Raw genomic sequence first — 19,212 nt, 5'->3', positions numbered from 1 at the left:
ACCAAAAAAAAGATAAAAAAAAGAGAGAAGTGCGGTCAGTCTGTCGGTTAAAATAAGTTAGAATCAAAGAGTTTAGGTTTAAAAAAATAAATAAATAAACTGTGCGCCGCCCGGGAATCGAACCCGGGTCGCAAGAATGGGAATCTTGCATGATACCACTACACCAGCGGCGCTGTTGGTAACGAGGCCCCATCGGGTGGGTTAAGGCCTCAACATCGCCCCGCCTCTGAGCGGCCGAGGGGCGGCGTGAGGCCCGGCCCAGCACGGCCCGAGCGAGCAGCGCCATGCAGCACCGCAGCCTCCTCCTCGTCCTCCTCCCGCTCCTCTGCCCGCTCGTACCGGGCCGCGAGGAGCAGCGCTCACCCCCGGGAAAGATCGGTACGGAGGGGCCGCTGTGTGTAGGGAACGGGGCTGGAGGGGGTTTAACCCTAATCCTGATCCTAGTCCTAACGCTGTGCTCTGCTCCTACAGCCGTGATCGGCGGCGGCATCGGGGGGACGGCGACGGCTTATTTCCTGCGGCAGAAGTTCGGGAGGAGCGTCCGGATCGAGGTGTTGGAGCGGGGGGAGGTGGGGGGTCGCTTGGCCACGGTGGAGGTGGAAGGAGCCAAGTACGAGGCGGGGGGGTCCGTGCTGCACCCCCTCAACCTGCACATGAAGCACTTCGCCAAGGAGCTGGGTGAGCATCACAGCCCACATCCCATCCCATATCCCACCCCTATATCCCATATCCCACCCTATATCCCACCCCACATCCCATATCCCACCCCATATCCCACCCCACATCCCACCCCATATCCCATATCCCACCCCATATCCCACCCCATATCCCATATCCCACCCCATATCCCATATCCCACCCCACATCCCACCCCATATCCCATATCCCACCCTATATCCCACCCCATATCCCACCCCTTATCCCACCCCATATCCCACCCTATATCCCATATCCCACCCCATATCCCACCCCATACCCCATATCCCATCCCATATCCCACCCCACAGCCCACCCCATATCCCATATCCCACCCCATATCCCATCCCACATCCCACCCCATATCCCATATCCCACCCTATATCCCACCCCATATCCCACCCCACATCCCACCCCATATCCTATATCCTACCCCTTATCCCACCCCATATCCCACCCCACATTCCACCCCGTATCCCATATCCCACCCCTTATCCCACCCCATATCCCACCCCATATCCCACCCCATATCCCGCCCCATATCCCGCCCCATAGCCGTGCTCCCTGGCCGGCCAAAGTCAGCTCAGATTACAGCCTGGCACCGTATCAAATCAATCCCAGCGTCTCACTGCTGGCAGCCCACGTTGTGCCCCCTCTGAGCATTGAGACACTGCAGTGGGTCGAGGGGCATTGAATGCTGTAGTGCTGCAGCTGATTGTTGTGCTTCTTAGTCATAATTCAGGGGGAAAAAAGCCCTGCTGGAGGGACTCAGTGTCCTTTTAGGTCAAGGTCACTCATCTCATGGAGTGGGGGAAGCCAGGCCCTGGGATCTGTTTGCATTTAAAGCTGTTTCTCATTTAGAATCAATCGTTCAGGTTGGGAAAGATCTCAAGTCCAACCCCTCCCACCATGTCCTCTGTCCGTGTCCCTCTGTGCCACATTTACCCTTAGACACCTCCAGGGATGGTGACCCCACCACGCACCTCCCTGGGCATAAATTGTTCCTAACATCCAACCTGAACCTCCCCTGGTGCAACTTAAGGCCGTTACCTTGTCCTGTCCCTGCTATGGGCGAGCAGTTGGCTTGGACCCAAAGGGTTTGGGGCCATGAGGCTCCTTTGCTAAGTGATATGAGCAGCTGGAGCCTCTTGGTTTGCTCAGCCCAGAGACTGAAGGGAGCTGGCACTGCAGCCTGCAGGGACATTCAGTGGTTCTGTGATTCACCTCATTAAACCACCTTCATTCACCTTTTCCTCCAGGTCTCCCAGCTATTCCTGTCCCTGGCAGCCTCATGGGCATCTATAACGGAGAGGAGTTTGTCTTCGAGGAGAGCAGCTGGTACATCATTAATATCCTCAAGCTGCTTTGGCACTACGGGTTCAGCCCCCTGCGGATGAACATGTGGGTGGAGGACATCTTGGACAAGTTTATGAGGTAAAGTGGCTGCTCAGCAGCGTTCACAAGAGGCAGAAGCTTTTGGGGGGGGGTCTCTGTTACCAGTTATTTCCTAAGGGGAAAGGTCGAGGTAGGTGCTGTCACCTTGTTAGGAGCACTAACATTGTGCTGATTGTGGGTTATGGATAGCACGGCCTGTTGGTCTTTAGCACCTGAGTGCTGGAGATCCTGACTGCACAAAGTGCTTTTATCAGCAAAGGTGATAAAACTTCAGGCCTGTTAGCACTGCAAGGAGGAGCAATGCTGCTCCCACCAAACGCCGTGAGGCTCCTGGGAGTCCTATGCCAGAAAGCACGTGAGGTTTTCTTCAGCTTCCAAAGGGCTGCGGAGATAATCAGCAGCAATTCAACGCTTCAGTTCCCTTTGCAAGATAAGGATGCCTTGGGGAAGCCCACGTGCTGTGCAGCCGTTAGATGTATTTCCTTGTCTCTGGTTAAAGGATCTATCGCTACCAGACGCACGACTACACCTTCAGCACTTACGAGAGGCTCTTCCACGCCCTTGGAGGGAACGACTTTATCCAGATGTTTAACCAAACCATCGATGAAGCCATGCAGAAAGCCAGCTTCTCCCAGAAGTTCATCAATGAGATGGTTTGTCCGGCCTTGAGGGTCGATTACGGGCAAGGTGTCAACATCAATGGTTTTGTAGGTGGGTGTTTCACACGTGGTTAAAAAGCTTCAGGTGACACCACGTGCTTTGGGATTCCTGCTCCCTGGGCTGGGCAGATGTTGGCAGCAACCTATTTATTCCCTGCTGCAGAACAATTCCTCCTACTGTTCAGCAGCACCCACCCTCCCTTGCTGGGTTACTGGGTTACTCTGGCAAGAGAGCAATTGCTTGCTAACATGACCTACTTAGCCCTTCGTCCTCATTCAAGCTCTGAGTCCCGTTGGGATGTTTTCTCCTTTCATTTTCCACGTGATGCTTTGTGCGGTCCCCCTACAAAACAAGCAGTGCTAATGATTGTGGTTTCCTTGTAGGTGCCGTGTCTTTGGCAGGGGCAGCATCAGACCTTTGGTCAGTGAAAGGGGGAAACAAACTCGTTTGCTCTGGTCTTATTTACGCCTCGAAAGCAGATGTTATCGCTGGTACAGTCGTGTCTATAGAGCCCAAAACCAGAAAGAGATCCACAGGTGAGTCCTGTTTGCTTTCCCTTTGGTTGGGGGGGGCACAGCCAGCTCTGGCAGCTACACACTGACCTTTGCTCTTGGCAGACCAAAGCAACAGCCTGGGCTTTCTTTGGTCTTTTACAATGAAAACTGTGCTCTGTTTAAAGCCTCAGATCACAGCCCTGCTGTCAGCTAATCCCGTACTACACGAATAAGCCTCATTTCACAACAAGGCATAACGAGCCTAGATGCGATGGCATTAAAAACATTGTGTTTGTCAGAAGGACAAATGAGGTGGAACAGCATCACTGAGCTCTTCACCCCTCCTTCTATCCTCCCCAGGGGACCCAGTTAACCTCTACCACGTCACCTACGACACGCCATCAGGACAGACAGGGGACATCTATGACATTGTTGTCATTGCTGCTCCGCTGAACCGCAAAATAGCCAACATCACCTTCAAGAACTTCAGCCCTCCAGTCCCGGAGTTCTCCAATCCTTACCAACAAACTGTGGCAACGTTTGTGCACGGCCGCTTAAACGCCTCCTACTTTGGTTACCAGGATCCATCCGCCTTTCATCTGGGTGCCATTTTCACTACAGAGAATCCCAAGCTGTTTATCAACAGCGTGGGGATCGTGTCTCCTGTGGAGAACAGAGGCAGCCAAGAAAAGCTTCCCTTGCAGTTAGCAGTCTGGAAGATCTTCTCAAAGGAAGAGCTCACAAAAGAGCAGCTGAATTTGCTTTTCTCCTCCTACGACTCTGTCAAGGTGAAGAAGTGGCTGGCGTACCCCCACTACAGCCCCCCGAACAAATTCCCACCTATCATCCTCCATGACAACATCTACTACCTGAATGGCATCGAGTGGGCTGCCAGTGCTATGGAGATGAGCTCCATCGCAGCCAAAAACGCCGCGCTGCTCGCCTACCACCGCTGGTACGGCAACACAGACAAGATCGACCAGGAAGACTTGTATGAGAAACTGAAAACAGAGCTTTGAGCTGTGCACCACCGCGGCTCCCAGAGATAAAGCCCGTGTGTTGAAGATGTGTAGTTGCAACTAAAAGGAACGAAGGAGCTGCTTGGATGCTGTGATTTTATTCTAACTCACTTCTCACTTAGCCTCGAAGAAGGAGGAAGCATCCAGCCAGCTCCAGGCATGAATTCACTTGAACTGCTGTCAAAAGTGGGGGGGCATTTCCTCATGTGAGCCGGCCCTCCCTCAAGCAAAGCCTTCAATCTGTCCCTCTGTAAGATAACCAAGGTACTTTAAATGCCATATTGACCCTTAAGTGTCCTTCAGATCCTACCAAGCCCAGGATCTGCATCACTGTGATTAACTGAGCACTGATCCCTTAGACCTGCGCATGTTGCTTTCCCTTTCTGGACATCTCTCTGTTGAATAAGTCAGCTTGTTAGCATTAAATCTCTCTGCTTCTGCTTTTTGAAGGGGTGTATCAAGGATTGTACCCCATCCCCTTGGGGTGGGACTGGTGAAGGGAAATGGCGATCATCTACTTGCTGCTGAACCTCACTCATGTCTTAACTACGTAGTAAATACCATGTTGCCATTACAAATAAAAGCAACACACTGGTTTGAATGTAAGCAGGTGCTGCCTTGAACTGTTGTCTGTGTTACCTGCATTGTGCTGTGTCTCAGAGCTGCTGCTCGGTTCTCCATCAGCAGAGTTCTCCTGTACCAGCAAGTTGTGCTTGCTTAGCTCAAACTCCCACTAACAAGCCTCCACTAGTGTAGCCTCACTCTTGCTGTGCTAGAAAAGATGAATGCACTTGATTAAAGCTAAATTGCAGGACTTGCACTGAGATTAGCAGCATCACAGGAGTCCGTACGTGCTGGAACACGATTCAACTCTTAGAAGCTTGCTGGTACCCTGGGGTCAATGCTTTGTTCTGTCTGCTTGGGGGCAATGAGAATAACCAAAACCACTTTTGCCTCAGCACAGAGGTGGAGACCAGCACAAAGTTGCAGGCAAACACTTGAGCAGGACAGATATTTCAGTCCCCTTCACTCTTTACAGAGCAATGCTAGGAATAGAAGTGCCACAGCCTGTTATTTATGGGGGGGGGTTTAAAGATATAGCCAGTATCATTTGAACACCCACTCAAAGAAATAAAGCTGCCTGAAAGCCATCCTCCAGCTTTAAAGCTGCCACTGACACACTGCTGCACTCACAAGATTAACTGCCCCAGGCTTCAGTTCCACCAAGCACAGCTCACACGGGTTACACCAACCAGTACAAAATTTATTTAACAAAAAATAAGCTTACACTTGTGGTTGCTTCATTAGGTTCAGGTGAGTAAACAAAACACAACGGGGTCGGGTCACTACAGGGTTCCTCTGCCACTATACTCGTTCCAAAGCTTCCAGCATAATGATGCTGTTTCCTCGTATTACCTACAAAGAGAAGTTGTCAGCAGGAGGTGAGATGAAGCACGTTATGCCCACAGCACAGAAGGTTTTCTTTCCCTTTGACTTTTCCTCCTAGAAAGCTGCATGGCATGTGCAGCTCCAAGAGCTGAAGTGAATGAGAGAACTGCAGGGGCTCATGGCAGCAGTCAGCCGGCTGGAAAAGGCTCCTGCAGGAGGGTGGTTGATAGAAAAGGTGGATGAGAGCTTGATATAAGACAGCAATGTATTCTTGTGACCTCACAGCCAGCTGGGCTGCCACCCCTCTGTTACTGCAGCAGACACGGAGGGCTCTGTCCCATCCTGCTCTGCCCTCCTGAGGCTGTTCCCCATTCCTAGAGGTGCCCAAGGCCACGGATGGGCACTGGGAGGCCTGAACTGAAAGGAAGCCCCCAGCCCAAAGCCCAAAGCCCAAAGCCCCCAGCCCAAGGCACAAAGTGGGCCTGGGGGCTGCCATCCCCCCCAGCACTCACCACCATCCCGATGTTGTTCTGCTGCCCTCCAGGCGCCATCTCCACGCACTCATCGATCACCAGGTTCATGAAGGGGTCGAAGCCCCGTAGGATCCCCTGCACGTGGCGGCCGCCATTTAACTTCACTACGAGAAACCGGCTCATTCAGAAACAAGGGGAGGGGGGGGTTAAAAGGGAAGGGAGGGATGGGGGGGGGGGGGGGGCTTTGTGAATGTGGGCTCATGGCACAACCCCGTTATAACAGCGGGACTCACACGACAGCTTCTTGTCCATGAACCTGCAACGAGAGCGCAAACAGAGCAGGCCGCATCAGTGTGGGGTCGGGACCGCCATCATTGCGGGCCCAACCGGACCCAGACCGAACCCGAACCGGACCCCACGGCCCCTCCCGACCCTCTGGGCCCCCCTCATCCCCTTCAGTCCTCCCTTATCCCCCCTCATCCCCCCTCATCCCCATGTTGGCCCAGCTCTCACTTCTTCAGCTCGGGTGGGTGCGCTTTGCTCATGGCGTCTCCTCAGCGCCGCTGCCGCTCGCGCCGCGTAATGACGTCATCACGTCGCACGCTACGCCCAAAGCCCCGCCCCCTTTTCCCGCCAACCTTCGCATCTCGCCGGCAGCCAATCAGAGCGCTCGGACGCGGCGCGCGTGCGCGTTTGGAGCGGCCCCCATGCAGCACGTGCATGGAGACCTGCAGCTCTGCTGCATTGCATGCACCGCGCATTGCACACCCACTGTATGCACGGCATTGCACACACACAAAGGCACTGATACACGTATTGCAAGCCCTGCACGGCTCACCGTGCACACCTTGCACAGCCATCGGCTCACAGCTGGCAGTGTGCACCCTTTGCACACTGCACCCTTTGCACACCCTGCACCCTTTGCACACCCTGCACCATTTGCACACCCTGCACCATTTGCACACTGCACCCTTTGCACACTGCACCTTTGCACACTGCACCTTTGCACACCCTGCACCCTTTGCACACCCTGCACCCTTTGCACACCCTGCACCATTTGCACACCTGCACCCTTTGCACACCTGCACCCTTTGCACACTGCACCTTTGCACACCTGCACCCTTTGCACACCTGCACCCTTTGCACACCCTGCAACATTTGCACACTGCACCCTTTGCACACTGCACCCTTTGCACACTGCACCCTTTACACACCAGCACCCTTTGCACACAGTGCCCCACACCCTGCAGAAGCACTACCCCACACCTTGCACACCTGCACACACCTTACGCAGCCATCACCCCACACTTTGCACACCTGTACCCTATCTATACACTGCACATTTGCATGGCTCATCCCACCCCCTATACACTGCACAGCCATCACCCCATACTTTGCACACACCCACCCCATACATTACACAGCCACCACCCCACACCTTGCACCCCCACACCCCAAACCCCCAGCACCCCTCGAGCACCACGAGTGCAGCTCCTTGCCTTTAATACCACCTTCCCCCACCCCAACAGCACCCGCTAGTGCTGTAGGGCCGCCAAGCCATCCCGCATCCTCTTGGCCATGCCTGGCACCAGGCGTAGGTGCTCGTCCCCACAGGCAGCAACGCAGGCGTCGAGCTGGGAGCGTGCCCTTGTCTCCCCACCGCCCGCCTCCAGGGCATCCTTGGCTCTGTCAGAGCAGTGCAGCGTGCAGCGGCTCAGGCGGTCCTGCAAGGGGATAAAGGGGCATAGATCAGGAGAGTGATAGAACCACAGGGGTTGGAAGGGACCTCTGGGGCTCCCCCATGGTGATAAGCATTGACTGGATCCCCTCTCAGCCTCTGCAGGTGAACAGCCCTCGGGGCTCTCAGCCTTCTCCCATCAGGGGATGCTCCTCCAGGCCTCCACCATCTCTATGTCCCTACATCAGCTCCCTGCCTGGAGCTGAGCAGCCACAGCTGGACCCAGTGCTGCAGATGCGGCCTCAGGGCAGAGCAGGAGCACCTCCCTCACCCTACTGGCCACGCTCTTTTTAAAGGACCCCAGGGTCCAACTGGTCTTCATGGCCACCAGGATGCACTGCTGGCTCATGGTCAGCCTGTGGGCAATCAATGGTCAACTGTTGGTCAGCCATCGGTCAGCTGTAGGTCAAGCACTGGTCAACTGTTGGTCAATGGTAGGTCAACCACTGATCTACTGTAGGTCAACCACTGGTCAACTGTTGGCTGATCACTGGTCAGCAGTTGGTCAACCACTGGTTGACCACTGGTCCAACGTTGGTCAACTAGAAGCCAACCAGGACCCCCAGATCCTTCTCTGCAGAGCTCCTCATCCAGCAGCTCAGCCCCCAGCCTGCACTGATACGTGTGGCCCTTCCCCCCCAAGGTGTAGGACCCCTCATTAACTCAGATGAACCTCATTAGGTTCCTCTCTGCTCAGCTCTCAGCCTGCTCAGGTCTCATTGAACACGGCTTTTAGGGGTGTCAGCCTTGTGGGTGCCCCCCATGTATTTCCTCACCTGGAAACGTTCCAGCTCGCCGGTGACGATGGCCTGGGCTTGGGCCAGGGGTGCATGGCAGCGCTCGATGCATCGCTGCACCTGCTGCATGGAGGCTGTTCTGTCCTCGCAGCATCGCGCGCTGCAGTGGAACATGATGGCCTGCAAAAGGGAGCGGGTTAGCAAGGTGCAGCACCCAGGGGAACCAATCCTAATGTGCGAGCAAACCGAGGTGCCCTAGAAGTGCACAGGGCAGGAGCAGGGCGTGCACAGAGCTTGCATGTGGGGGATGCAAACATTTTGCATGGGGCATGCACAGTGCTGGCCCATGGTTAACTGCTGGTCAGCCAGGTCCTTCTGCACAGAGCTACATTGCAGCAGCTCAGCTCTTAACACGGGGGCTGCACAAGTTTTGCACAGGGCAGGCACTTAGGGAGCACAATGCCTGCACACAGAGCATGCACCTAATAGAGGGTTGAGGGGTAGGGAAGGGGGGTGCAATGCATGCACTGCGGGGCATAAATCTTGCATGCAGAGCATGCACTTGGAGGGACGGAGCTTGCACTTGGGGTGGGGCTACGAAGTTTGCACAGAGCACGTGCTGCAAGGCTGGGGGTTGTACATACCTTGCACACAGCGTGCACTGCAAAGGGGGGGGGGGGGGAGTGCAGCATGCACCGAGGGGGCACAAAGCTTGCACGGAGCACAAGGGGAGACATGCAAAGCTTGAATGGGGAGAAACTGGAGGGTACAGGGAAGCTCTAGGGGGCAATGGGAGACGGTGGGCGGTTATGGGGGGGCACTGGGAGCACAGGGGCTCGGTACCTGCATGCCGCGGATGCTGTCCCGCTCCAGCTCCTGCACAACGTTCTCCACCGCCTCCTGTACGCGGCCCTGAGCGGCCTCCGCCATGCCGGGCTCGGAGGGGAGGGGGGATATGGGGAGGGGGCGGGGCTGGGAAGGGGGAGGGCCGTGGTGGTGGGAGGTGGGGCTGCTGTGTGCAATGCTGAGTGCTGTGCAACGCTGTGCTGCTGTGCTGCTGTGCAATGGGGCGTGCTGGGCAGTTCCGCGTGGTTTGCAGTGCTGCTGTGCAGTGCCGTGTTCTGTGCAAGGCTGCAAGGTGTGCAACGCTGTGCTGGTGTGCAGTGCAATGCTGCAAGGTGTGCAATGTTGCATGCTGTACAACACTGCTGAGCAATGCAGTGCTGATGTGCAGTGGTGTGTGCAGTGCAATGCTGTGCTGGTGTGCAATGTTGCATGCTGTGTGCTGTACAACACTGCTGAGCAATGCAGTGCTGGAGTGCAATGGTGTGTGCAGTGCAATGCTGTGCTGGTGTGCAGAGCTGCACGATGTGCAATGCCGTGCTGGTGTGCAATGGTGTGTGCAGTGCAATGCAGTGCTGGTGTGCAATGCTGCATGCTGTACAACACTGTGCTGAGCAATGCTGTGCTGGTGTGCAATGCTGCATGCTGTACAACACTGCTGAGCAATGCAGTGCTGGTGTGCAGAGCTGCACGATGTGCAATGCCATGCTGGTGTGCAATGGTGTGTGCAGTGCAATGCTGCAAGGTGTGCAATGTTGCATGCTGTACAACACTGTGCTGAGCAATGCTATGCTGGTGTGCAATGGTGTGTGCAGTGCAATGCTGTGCTGGTGTGTAATTGGGTCGGCCAATGGGGTCGGGGATAGGGCCAAGATGAAATGAGGACCCAAAAGGGATGGGAGAAGGATCAGGACAGAGTGGTGTGGGGACTGGATTGGGGTGAGATAAGATACTGGAGGAGAATGGGATGGGGATAAGACTGGGACCTAAAAGGGATGGGAATGGGATGCGGATGGAATTAAGACCCCAAAAGAATAGGAACAGGGTCAGGATGTGACCTGAAAAGATGTGAATGGGACCAGGATAGAATGGGATGGAGACTGGGTTGGGTTGGGATGGATATAGGAGCAGGATGGGATGGGGAACCAAGATGAAACAATGACCTGAAAGGGATGGGAGCAGGACCAGGGTGGGATGAAATGGGGATGGGATCAGGATGAAATGATGACCCAAAAGGGATGGGAGCAGGAAAAGGGTGGGATGGGGACCGGATTGGGAATCCAAAAGGGATGGGAGTGGGAACAGGATGGGATGAAATGGGGATAGGAGCAGGATGGAAATGAGGATCCAAAAGGGATTGGAGCAGGACCAGCATGGGATGGGATGGGGAACCCAAAAGGGATGAGAAGACAACCAGAATGGGATGGAACTGGACTAGGATGGTGGTCTGGGTTAGAATGAGGACAGGACTGGGACGGGGACAGGACTGGGACATGGAGGTGACCCCACATTGCTGCCCCCCAATATTTACCAGCCCCAAACGACAGCACAGCCAAAGCCTTCTGAAAAAGTGTCCTTTATATCACTTAAATAACTATAATCCAGGTATTAAGGGGGGAAAATAATAAAAGGAGAAGGGCTGATCACAATAACATATAATAGAAATCAAAATTAATTTAAACCACACGAAATAAATTAAAACATTAAATATTAACCTTCAGTGCAACATATACAGAAGACGTTGAGTAACCATGACTAAAAAATAACCAGCGTCGGGTCGGTTATGATGGGGATTATGGAGAGGATGATGGGGGGGGGGTTGAGGCCTCCGTTTGGGGAGGTTTCTTAGGATTATGGTTCATTGTGTTATTAGTAAACAGGGCAGATCTGTCCCCAAAGGAGCCGTGGTGGCTTTGGGGACGGCCGAGGGTTCGGCGGCACTTGTTGTGGTAGGCACATAGAAAAATAAAGCTGGGGGGTCTCTTCTGTGTTTTGGTTCGAAAGAGGAGGAAAAAGGGGGGGGAAAGAAAGGGGGAATGGGGAGAAAGAAAGAGGGGAGGGGGGGAGAAAGAAGGGGGGAATGGGGAGAAAGAAAGAGGGGAAGGGGGGAGAAAGAAGGGAGGAAAGGAGGAGAAAAGGGGGAAGAGGAGGGAGAAAAAACTGGAAGTATCTGAGCAAAAAATAAGCCCAACCACCAGCAGTGATGCTTCCCAGAGGCGGCAGCAGGGGGGGATTTGGGGGTGTTTCCTCCCCCTTCCATTTCCAGCAGTCTGGGCTGAAAGTTGTGGTGGTGGGAGGTGGATTGTCGGACAGACTGGGAGTACTGGGAGCACTGGGAGCGGTGCTGGGAGTGCTGCAGCCATTGGGGTGCTTCCCCCATTGGTGTTCCCCGGAAAAGGAGGGGAGGACAAAAGTAAGAGGGAAAAATAAAAGGGAGAAAAGGGGAAACCAAAGGAGAAGCGGTGTCTGTCCCCGGGTCCCACTGGGAAGCGTTGGCTCCGTCAGACAACTGTGGGGGAAGGAGAAGGGTTATGGGGTTCCTGCATGGGAGCTGGGTCATAGGGTCCCCATGGTGTCCCCAGACCCCAGGGTCCCCACATCCTTGTGTCCCTATAGTGTCCCCATGTCCTCAAGTCCCCATAGCATCCCCATGATCTCCCCACACCCCTGTGTCCCCATGGCATCCCCATGTCCCCATAGTGTCCCCATGTCCCTTCATCCGCACAGTGACCCCACATTCCTGTGTTCCCATGGTGTCCCCAACTCCTCGTATCCCCATGGAGTCCCTATGGTGTGCCCACATCCCTGTGTCCCTATAGTGTCCCCATAGAGTCCCAGTGTCCCCATGGTGCTCCCACATTCCCATGATGTCCCCATAGTGCTCCCACATCCCTATGTCCTCATAGTGCCCCCACATCCCTGTGTCCCCATGGTGCCCCCACATCCCCTTGCCCCCATAGTGCCCCCACATCCCCATGTCCCCATAGTGTCCCCATCCCTTACCACTCTCAGTATGGCAGCAGGACGCTCCTCCCTTCAGCAGCCCCGATGGCTTCTCCTGCCCGCAGAGCGGCACCCGGCAGCACCCGCAGCGCTTCCGCAGCCGGCAGCAGCTGTGGGACACAGCGGAGATGCTCAGCACCCCCCATCTCCCTCCTGATCCCATCCCCAACCCTCACCCCACTCACTGGACGAGCACGCAGGCGGCGATGAGCACCGCTGAGGCCACCACGGCCACCACCAGCAGCGCGGTGATCGTCTGCTTCTTCTGGTTGGCGGCCACCACGGCCAGCAGGTCGGCGTGCTCACAGCGCGTCCCCACGTAGCCTGAGTGGCACCTGCAGGGGAAGGGGGGGGAAAGCAGTGGGGAAGAGTTTGAACCCTTTTTAAGAGGAGAATTCTGGGCAGCTGGACCCTCATTTTGGGTGTTGTGTCACCAACAGATCCTTGGGGCACCCCCAGGTCACTATGGAGCATCCCTGGGTCACCCCATGTCACCTCAGAGCATCCCTGGGCTACCTTGGAGCATCCCTGGGTCACCCCGTGTCACCTCAGAATGTCCTTGTGTCACCCCGTGTCTTCTCAGAGCATCCCTGGGTCATACCTGTATCACCTTGGAGCACCTCTAGGTCATGCCCGTGCCATCCCACAGCATCCTTATGTCACCCCATGTCACCCCAGAGCATCCCTGGGTCACTTTGGAGCACCCCATGTCAACTCAGAACCTTCTTGTCCCACCCTGTGTCCTCTCAGAGCATCTCTGGGTAACCATGGAGCACCCTCATGTCACCACCTCACCTCAGAACAGCTCTGGGTCACACCCATATCACCTTGGAACATTCTCATGTCACCTTGGAGCATCTCTAGGTCACACCCTCATCATCACAGAGCATCCTTATGTCACCCCATGTTGCCTCGGAGCATCCCTGGGTGGCCCTATGTCACCTCACAGCATCCCTGGGTCACATCCATGTCACCTCAAAGCATCCTCATGTCACCTTGAAGCATCTCTAGGTCACACCTTTGGCACCCCAGAGCATCTCTGGGTCACCTCAAAGCAACACAGGTGGCCCCATGTCACCTCAGAGCATCCTCATGTCATCTCAGAGCATCTCCAAGTCACACCCATGTCATCCCAGAGCATCTCTGGGTCATCCCACGTCACCTGGGAGCATCCCTGGGTCACCTTATGTCACCTGGGAACATCCTCATATCACCTTACGTCACCTGGGAACATCCCTGGGCCACCTTATGTCACCTGGGAGCATCCTCACGTCACCTCGGAGCATCTCCATGTCACACCTGTGTCACCTCAGAGCATCTCTGTGTCACCCCACGTCACTTTGGGTAACACTCACATCACCCCTGACCATCCCTGTGCCACCCCCCTAGAACTGCCCTACAGAAGGGCACCCTATGGGGCAGAGCCCTCTCCCCACCCCCCTTCTCTCCGCTTACACACACGCCGGCTTGTCCTCCTGCACCAGGAAGCGGCACGTCCCATGGAAGCAGAACTGCCGGTGGGAGTCGGGGCACTCATTGAAGTGTGACCGCACAGCCGCTGCCACTGGGGGATCTGTAATGGGGGGGGGTGGAAATAGGGGAAGAAAGGAGAACATAAAGGGCATTGCCATTGGGATCCAGCCAACAAACGCATCGAGGCTGCTGCTTTAGCCACCAAAACGAACCCAACTCAATCCCTGCCTGGCACCGGAGGAATGTGCTAAAGAGCTTAGAGACAAAATAGGGGCGGAGAGAGTTAAACGAGTTAAACAGGGGCTGCCCTGGTGTGGGGTGGGCGCCGTGATGCTGTTTCGCATTACGCCTCGTGCTGGTTTGAATTATCCTCCCCGGCAGAGACGGAAAACGAATATCCTGCTGCCGGCTCAGCCCGCGCGTCAAACACATCCGACGGCTGTCGTTTCAAAGCCACCTCAAGTTCCTGCTGCTGGGATTTATGGCAGCTCTGTGGTAATTAATGCTGCGGCCACCGAATGCTTCCGGGTCCTGCGAGACCCCGCACGTGGCTGAAGCGACCCTAACCCTAACCTTAACCCATCCATACCCCCTTCCCCACATCTATATCCCCATACCCACACCCGTATCTTCATCCATACCCCCATGTCCGTCCCCATCCATATCCCCATCTCCATCCATACCCCCAAGCTCTCATCCATCCCCATCCACACTCCCATCCCTTCATTCATCCCCCTCCAAACCCCCATCCACATCCATCCCCATCCATACCCACATCCATCCCCATCCATACACTCTTCCCCATCCATACCCCACATCCACAGGCATCCCCTTGCCCATCCATATCCCCACATCCATCCCTATCCACACCCTCTCCTCCTTCCCAATCCATACCCTCATGCCCACCCCTGCCCCATCCTTCCCACAGCCCAGCTGCAGTGGGTTCTTTTTGCTTTACCAGCAGCATGACAAGCAACAACCCCACCCCAACACGACACTATATGGCAGCGGGGATCGGGTCCTCAAACTCACCGCTCAGCGCTGACGTTGTGTTCTCCAGGGCATGGCACACAGCCACCAGCATGCCTGTGGGCAGACAGACAGGGCTCAGAGCCAACGCAGGGAGAGAGAAAAGCCCTAAAACCTCTCGTGAAGACCCTGAGTTAAAAGGGGATGGGGGCAGCTGTGCCATCAGCAGGACCTGAGCTCTCTTAGGGTCGGCGTTGGGAGCTCCCCATCTGCCTGCAGTGTCCCCACAGCTCCTCAACCCTTCTCCAGCCCTGTGGGCTCATTAGAAACCCCAAATTCCTGTTTGTGAGAAATCGTTCCTGTTTTTTGGGGGAAAAAACATTCCCTTTTCAGGATACCCATCTGGCTCTGAGGGTTTAACCTCAGAGATGAGCCCCTCTCTGACCCAATTACTGCACAGGGTTAATCAACCCATGCAGAAAGCTCCAGCTGAAGGCGACAAGCAGGGCACCAACCCAGGGCTCCCAGCTCAATATCCCTCCTCCCGGCTGCTCCCCGTGCACACAGCCCTGCTCCCTGCCTACATCAACCTGAGGGGACTCCGTGCATTATCTGGGAAGTGGCTCATCCCTGTGTCACCAAGCAGATTCAGTGTCCCCTCCTGCCACCCCCAGAACCCGCTGTGCTGCCTCACCCCGCTGATGTGGGGGTTGGATGAGCCCCGCTGGCCCCATGAGGTCACCCCAGCCCTATTTGCTGCTCCACTTCCCTCAGCATCACCTCTCTATTTGGCAAGGGCTTTGTATTTAGGACGCTGGTCTCCTTCTCCAGTGACCCCCATGAATTTGGTTTTAATGCTCTCAAACTGCCATCACCACATGTGCCTAAATCCCACATCCACCTTCTGGCCTTTGGGAAGACCCCAACCCCAACACCAGTGAAGTGAGGATCCCCTGGGATAAGACACACGATGCTCAAGACACAGAGCTGCCAATGTCCCCATTGTAACATCTACAGCCAATGCTTCTCTACAACCACCACCAATCTCATCACGGCACCAAAGGGCTCCAGCCCTGCTGCTCCCATCCCATGTGTGTTCCCCCATGGATCCCAGCCCTATGGACCAACTCCTCCATATCGTGTCACACACTGAGATAAGCCAGCAGCTCACAGGTTGGACAAGACCTCCAAGTCCAACCCCAACCCATCCCACCAACCACACCCCCCCAGTGCCACATCTCTACAGTCCTTCAGCATCCCCCTGGATTGGGTGACCCTCCTCTCCAGGATCCCCCATTACCTCCAGCCCATTTCCAGCCCCACATTCTCCCTCCTAATCAGCTTTGCTTGTAGTTTCCCCCCCGGCTTTGCAGCTTAGCCCTCTGCAGCCACCAGGTGCATCTGCATGGAGCGAGGGGGAGGAGGTGGCAGCTCTCTGGGTGCCTGCAGCCATTGCTCCCACCTCTTGTTTACAAGGTTTGGGGAAGCTCTCCCAGCGGGATGCAGTGTTTGGGTTCCAAGCAGAGGCAGACTCAGGGCTGACAGAATTCATATGGCCTCAGGGAGGGAAGCCAAGCACTGGCTGCAGGGAGCAGAGGGGATCTGGGTGTCCCCAGACTGAGCCGCAGGCAGTAAGGGTTAGGATAGGGTTGGGGTCTATAGGGTAGAGTTGGGGTCTATAGGGTAGGGTCTAGGGTTGAGGTCTGCAGGGTAGGGTTTAGGGTCAATGGGTAGAGTCTACAAATTGGGTCTAGGTTTGAGGTCTTCAGGTGGGGTCTAGGGTCTACTGGTAGGATCTAGAGGCTACTGTCTAGGGTTGGGATCTACAGGTAGGGTCTAAGAGTTAGGTTTTAGGGTCTCCATGTAGGGTTTAGGGTCTGTGGGTAGGGTTTACAACCAGGGGCTCGTGACTAGGGTTGGGGTCTATGTGTGGAGGTCTAGGAGTTAGGTTTTAGGGACTACGGGTAGGGTTCAGAGTCCATGGGTAGGGTTTAGGGTCTAGGGTTGGGATCAATGGGTAGGGTCTAGAGCTGGGGTCTATGGACTCTAAAAGTTGAATCTAGGGTTTAGGGTCTATGGGTTGGGTGGCTGCTGCCATGAGGGATGGATGCTGCTCGTCCCCACCTTCCCCTGCAGCCCCGCAGCTGGAGCCCTTTGACCACCACGGGGCAGAGTACACCGCGCTCCCCCGGCCCCCAACCAACCCAAGCTGCAGCTCCCAGCCCCATCCCTTCGGAGCAGCAAAAGCAAGCGAGGAAAGCACGGAAAGCAGCGCAGGAACCAGCAAACAACACCTTCGGAGCCGCACTCCGCGTCCCTCCATCCCGTTCTTCCCTCTGCCCCTTTCCCCCCAGCAAAGCGGCGCAGGTCGAGCTCCCGTCCTGCCCGGTGCAAACCTCTCCTTAATTAATCATCCCCTACCATAAATTACGAGGCTCCCCGAGGCCGTGCCCAGCAAAACCGCCGCGATCCCACAAGCAGCGGAGCAAACAACTCAAAGAGCGACGGCAACCTCAGGAGGTGGCGGTGGGGTGGGTGGTGGTGGTGGGGGGGACACGAACAACCCACACCACCCCCATAGCAGCGCGGTGCCCCCCATGCTCAGGGATGCTCTATTCTCCCCACTTTGCGGCATAAAACAAAGTTTCCTTTTCTCGCCGGGGATCGATGCTCGAGGGAAGCTCTCTGCCCCAAATGGGTTATAGGGTCGGGGAAGTTTGGGGCGGGGGGTGGGGGAAAGAGAACAGCCCAAACAACCCCCCTCATACTCCCCCCCCTTCCCGACCCCAACACGTACCCAGCGCCAGCGCAGCCGCCTCTCCCGTCATCCTGGTGGCGGTGGCGGTGGTGGCGGCGGAGCTGGCGGTTCGTAGCGCCCAGTTCGGCCGAGGGGCCGGGCTCCGAGCCGGCGGAAATGGGCGCGGACTCCCCGACGGCCCCGGGGCGGAGCTACGAGGCCCCCGGCCCCGCGGTGCCCGGTTCCGAGCTCCCCCCGACGGCAGCGCTCGGTGCGCGCTGTCCCGCTGCGCTCGGCGGATCGTTCCCTCGGCTGGAGGGACGGGGAGGATGGGGGAAGGTTTGAAGCTGCCCTTCCCTCCTCCTTGCTCCCCTATCTGCTCCATCGCGCTGCCGGATTGCTTCACCGACCGCAAAGTGCATTCCTGCAGCTGCTGCTGGCCGCCGGCCCACGCCCCTTCCTCCCCTCCGCGGATCTCACCTCGGTGATCCAAGCCTTTGTCATCCTCACATCAGTGGGACCGCGGACGAAGCCACCTGGGAGCCCGGGGGAGGGCAGGGAGATGGGAACGAGACCACCCCCCCCGCCCCAACCCAGTCACCCAAGTCCCACTGAAGGCAAATGACCCCTAGGAGAGCTGTCCCCAAAGTGCTGTGACATGGCATGAAGATGGGGTTGGCCTGGTGATGTGGGGGGACACACACATGGGGGTCCCTTTGGGAACACCCCTTGGGGACCCTCAGGGGACACGCTTTGGCAGAGAACTTTGGGGACACCCTTTGGAGATGCTTTGGGGACAGCGTTCGGGGATTCTGGGGGAGCACCCTTTGGGAATATCCCTTGGGGACCCTTTGGGGACACCCTTTGGAGATGCTTTGGGAACAGCCTTTGGGAACACCCCATGGGGACCCTTTGGGTACACACTTTGAGAACACCTTGGGAACACCCCTTGGGACCCCATTGGGAACACACTTTGGGGGCACCTAGGGGACCATTTGGGGACCCTTTGGGAACACCTTTTGAGTGCATCCTTTTGGAACACCCTGGGGACCCTTTGGGGACACCCTTAGAGAACACTTTGGGCACACACCCTTTGGGCACACCTTGGGGACCCCCCGTGTGGGGCCGATGCCTCAGGAGCACCCCACAGCCACACAGCAGCCCGGGAGCTGCTCCCAGCCCTGTGGTTTGAGCCGAGCCGAAACTTCCAGGCGTTCCCAGGCGATACCATCTGCTCTTAGCACTTGAAAGCAGCTCCACCGCACAAATGAGGGGCTGGGAAAGCCTTGTTCCTAAGGCTGCTGATCCCAAATACCCGACACCGAGTCACAGCCAGAGCAGTTCAGTGCAGCAGTCATTGAGTTCCCCAAATCCCACTTTTTCAGCCCATCCTCACCACGCCGTTCCCTTCACGCTCACCTTTCTCCCCTCCCTCGTGCGGAGAGCCCCGATATTTGTTTGTAAATAGATGCTTCCTCCTTTGCAATATTCCTCCCACTCCTGGCGTGAATCACTCGTGGAAGCAGCTGCTGCCTCCGCCAAAACTGGAATTATGGCAATTTGGGGTGAATCAGGGCAGGTGATGG

At 56.2% G+C, this 19,212-nt stretch overlaps 4 protein-coding genes and 1 non-coding gene across 6 annotated transcripts; 1 reads left to right on the top strand and 4 right to left on the bottom strand.

Annotated features, from left to right (window-relative positions):
* Positions 1-102: 102 nt before the first annotated feature.
* Positions 103-173, bottom strand: TRNAG-CCC (transfer RNA glycine (anticodon CCC)). Its single transcript has one exon. It is a non-coding gene; the product is annotated as a tRNA-Gly (tRNA).
* A 90-nt stretch (positions 174-263) lies between these two features.
* Positions 264-4,870, top strand: PCYOX1 (prenylcysteine oxidase 1). Its single transcript, XM_085509997.1, has 6 exons — positions 264-378; positions 472-678; positions 1,956-2,130; positions 2,591-2,802; positions 3,135-3,287; positions 3,606-4,870. The coding sequence occupies exons 1-6, from the start codon at positions 285-287 to the stop codon at positions 4,262-4,264; spliced, it is 1,500 nt and encodes a 499-aa protein (XP_085366123.1). The 5' UTR covers positions 264-284; the 3' UTR covers positions 4,265-4,870.
* Positions 4,871-5,507: 637 nt separating this feature from the next.
* SNRPG (small nuclear ribonucleoprotein polypeptide G) lies at positions 5,508-6,713 on the bottom strand. The gene is made up of 4 exons (XM_015883031.3): positions 6,640-6,713; positions 6,420-6,442; positions 6,166-6,290; positions 5,508-5,680 (listed from the first exon to the last, which is right to left on the bottom strand). Exons 1-4 carry the CDS (start codon positions 6,669-6,671, stop codon positions 5,630-5,632), a joined length of 231 nt encoding a protein of 76 aa, XP_015738517.1. The 5' UTR covers positions 6,672-6,713; the 3' UTR covers positions 5,508-5,629.
* Positions 6,714-7,612: 899 nt separating this feature from the next.
* On the bottom strand, positions 7,613-9,540 carry TIMCC (TIM double twin CX3C motif chaperone). The gene is made up of 3 exons (XM_015883032.2): positions 9,445-9,540; positions 8,641-8,781; positions 7,613-7,850 (listed from the first exon to the last, which is right to left on the bottom strand). Exons 1-3 carry the CDS (start codon positions 9,529-9,531, stop codon positions 7,662-7,664), a joined length of 417 nt encoding a protein of 138 aa, XP_015738518.1. The 5' UTR covers positions 9,532-9,540; the 3' UTR covers positions 7,613-7,661.
* A 1,464-nt stretch (positions 9,541-11,004) lies between these two features.
* Positions 11,005-17,776, bottom strand: TGFA (transforming growth factor alpha). 2 transcript variants are annotated; one of them, XM_015883057.3, is made up of 6 exons: positions 17,687-17,776; positions 14,953-15,006; positions 13,903-14,020; positions 12,633-12,782; positions 12,448-12,557; positions 11,005-11,953 (listed from the first exon to the last, which is right to left on the bottom strand). In XM_015883057.3, exons 1-6 carry the CDS (start codon positions 17,715-17,717, stop codon positions 11,946-11,948), a joined length of 471 nt encoding a protein of 156 aa, XP_015738543.2. In that variant the 5' UTR covers positions 17,718-17,776; the 3' UTR covers positions 11,005-11,945. The 2 variants fall into 2 exon arrangements, with proteins under 2 accessions (XP_015738543.2, XP_085366125.1); XM_085509999.1 differs by having other exon boundaries at positions 13,907-14,020.
* Positions 17,777-19,212: the final 1,436 nt, after the last annotated feature.

Source organism: Coturnix japonica, chromosome 10 (assembly GCF_054131305.1).
Source record: "Coturnix japonica strain WE chromosome 10, WE-NBRP24, whole genome shotgun sequence".
In the NCBI taxonomy this organism is placed as follows: Eukaryota; Metazoa; Chordata; class Aves; order Galliformes; family Phasianidae; genus Coturnix; species Coturnix japonica.
Note: the sequence above shows the minus strand (reverse complement) of the source record. Positions and strands in the feature narration are given on the sequence as shown.

Coding starts and splice junctions, on each gene's coding strand:
- TGFA (XM_015883057.3), bottom strand. CDS start 17,717: ATGACGGGAGAGGCGGCTGCGCTGGCGCTGG. Junction 15,007..17,686: donor GGCGGCTGCGCTGGCGCTGG/GTACGTGTTGGG, acceptor GTCTGCCCACAG/GCATGCTGGTGGCTGTGTGC. Junction 12,558..12,632: donor GCCGCCTGCGTGCTCGTCCA/GTGAGTGGGGTG, acceptor TGTGTCCCACAG/CTGCTGCCGGCTGCGGAAGC.
- TIMCC (XM_015883032.2), bottom strand. CDS start 9,531: ATGGCGGAGGCCGCTCAGGGCCGCGTACAGGAGGCGGTGGAGAACGTT. Junction 8,782..9,444: donor ACAGCATCCGCGGCATGCAG/GTACCGAGCCCC, acceptor TCCCTTTTGCAG/GCCATCATGTTCCACTGCAG. Junction 7,851..8,640: donor GCGAGCTGGAACGTTTCCAG/GTGAGGAAATAC, acceptor ATCCCCTTGCAG/GACCGCCTGAGCCGCTGCAC.
- SNRPG (XM_015883031.3), bottom strand. CDS start 6,671: ATGAGCAAAGCGCACCCACCCGAGCTGAAGAA. Junction 6,443..6,639: donor CACCCACCCGAGCTGAAGAA/GTGAGAGCTGGG, acceptor CTCTCGTTGCAG/GTTCATGGACAAGAAGCTGT. Junction 6,291..6,419: donor CATGGACAAGAAGCTGTCGT/GTGAGTCCCGCT, acceptor GGTTTCTCGTAG/TGAAGTTAAATGGCGGCCGC.
- PCYOX1 (XM_085509997.1), top strand. CDS start 285: ATGCAGCACCGCAGCCTCCTCCTCGTCCTCCTCCCGCTCCTCTGCCCG. Junction 679..1,955: donor GCACTTCGCCAAGGAGCTGG/GTGAGCATCACA, acceptor CTTTTCCTCCAG/GTCTCCCAGCTATTCCTGTC. Junction 3,288..3,605: donor AACCAGAAAGAGATCCACAG/GTGAGTCCTGTT, acceptor TATCCTCCCCAG/GGGACCCAGTTAACCTCTAC.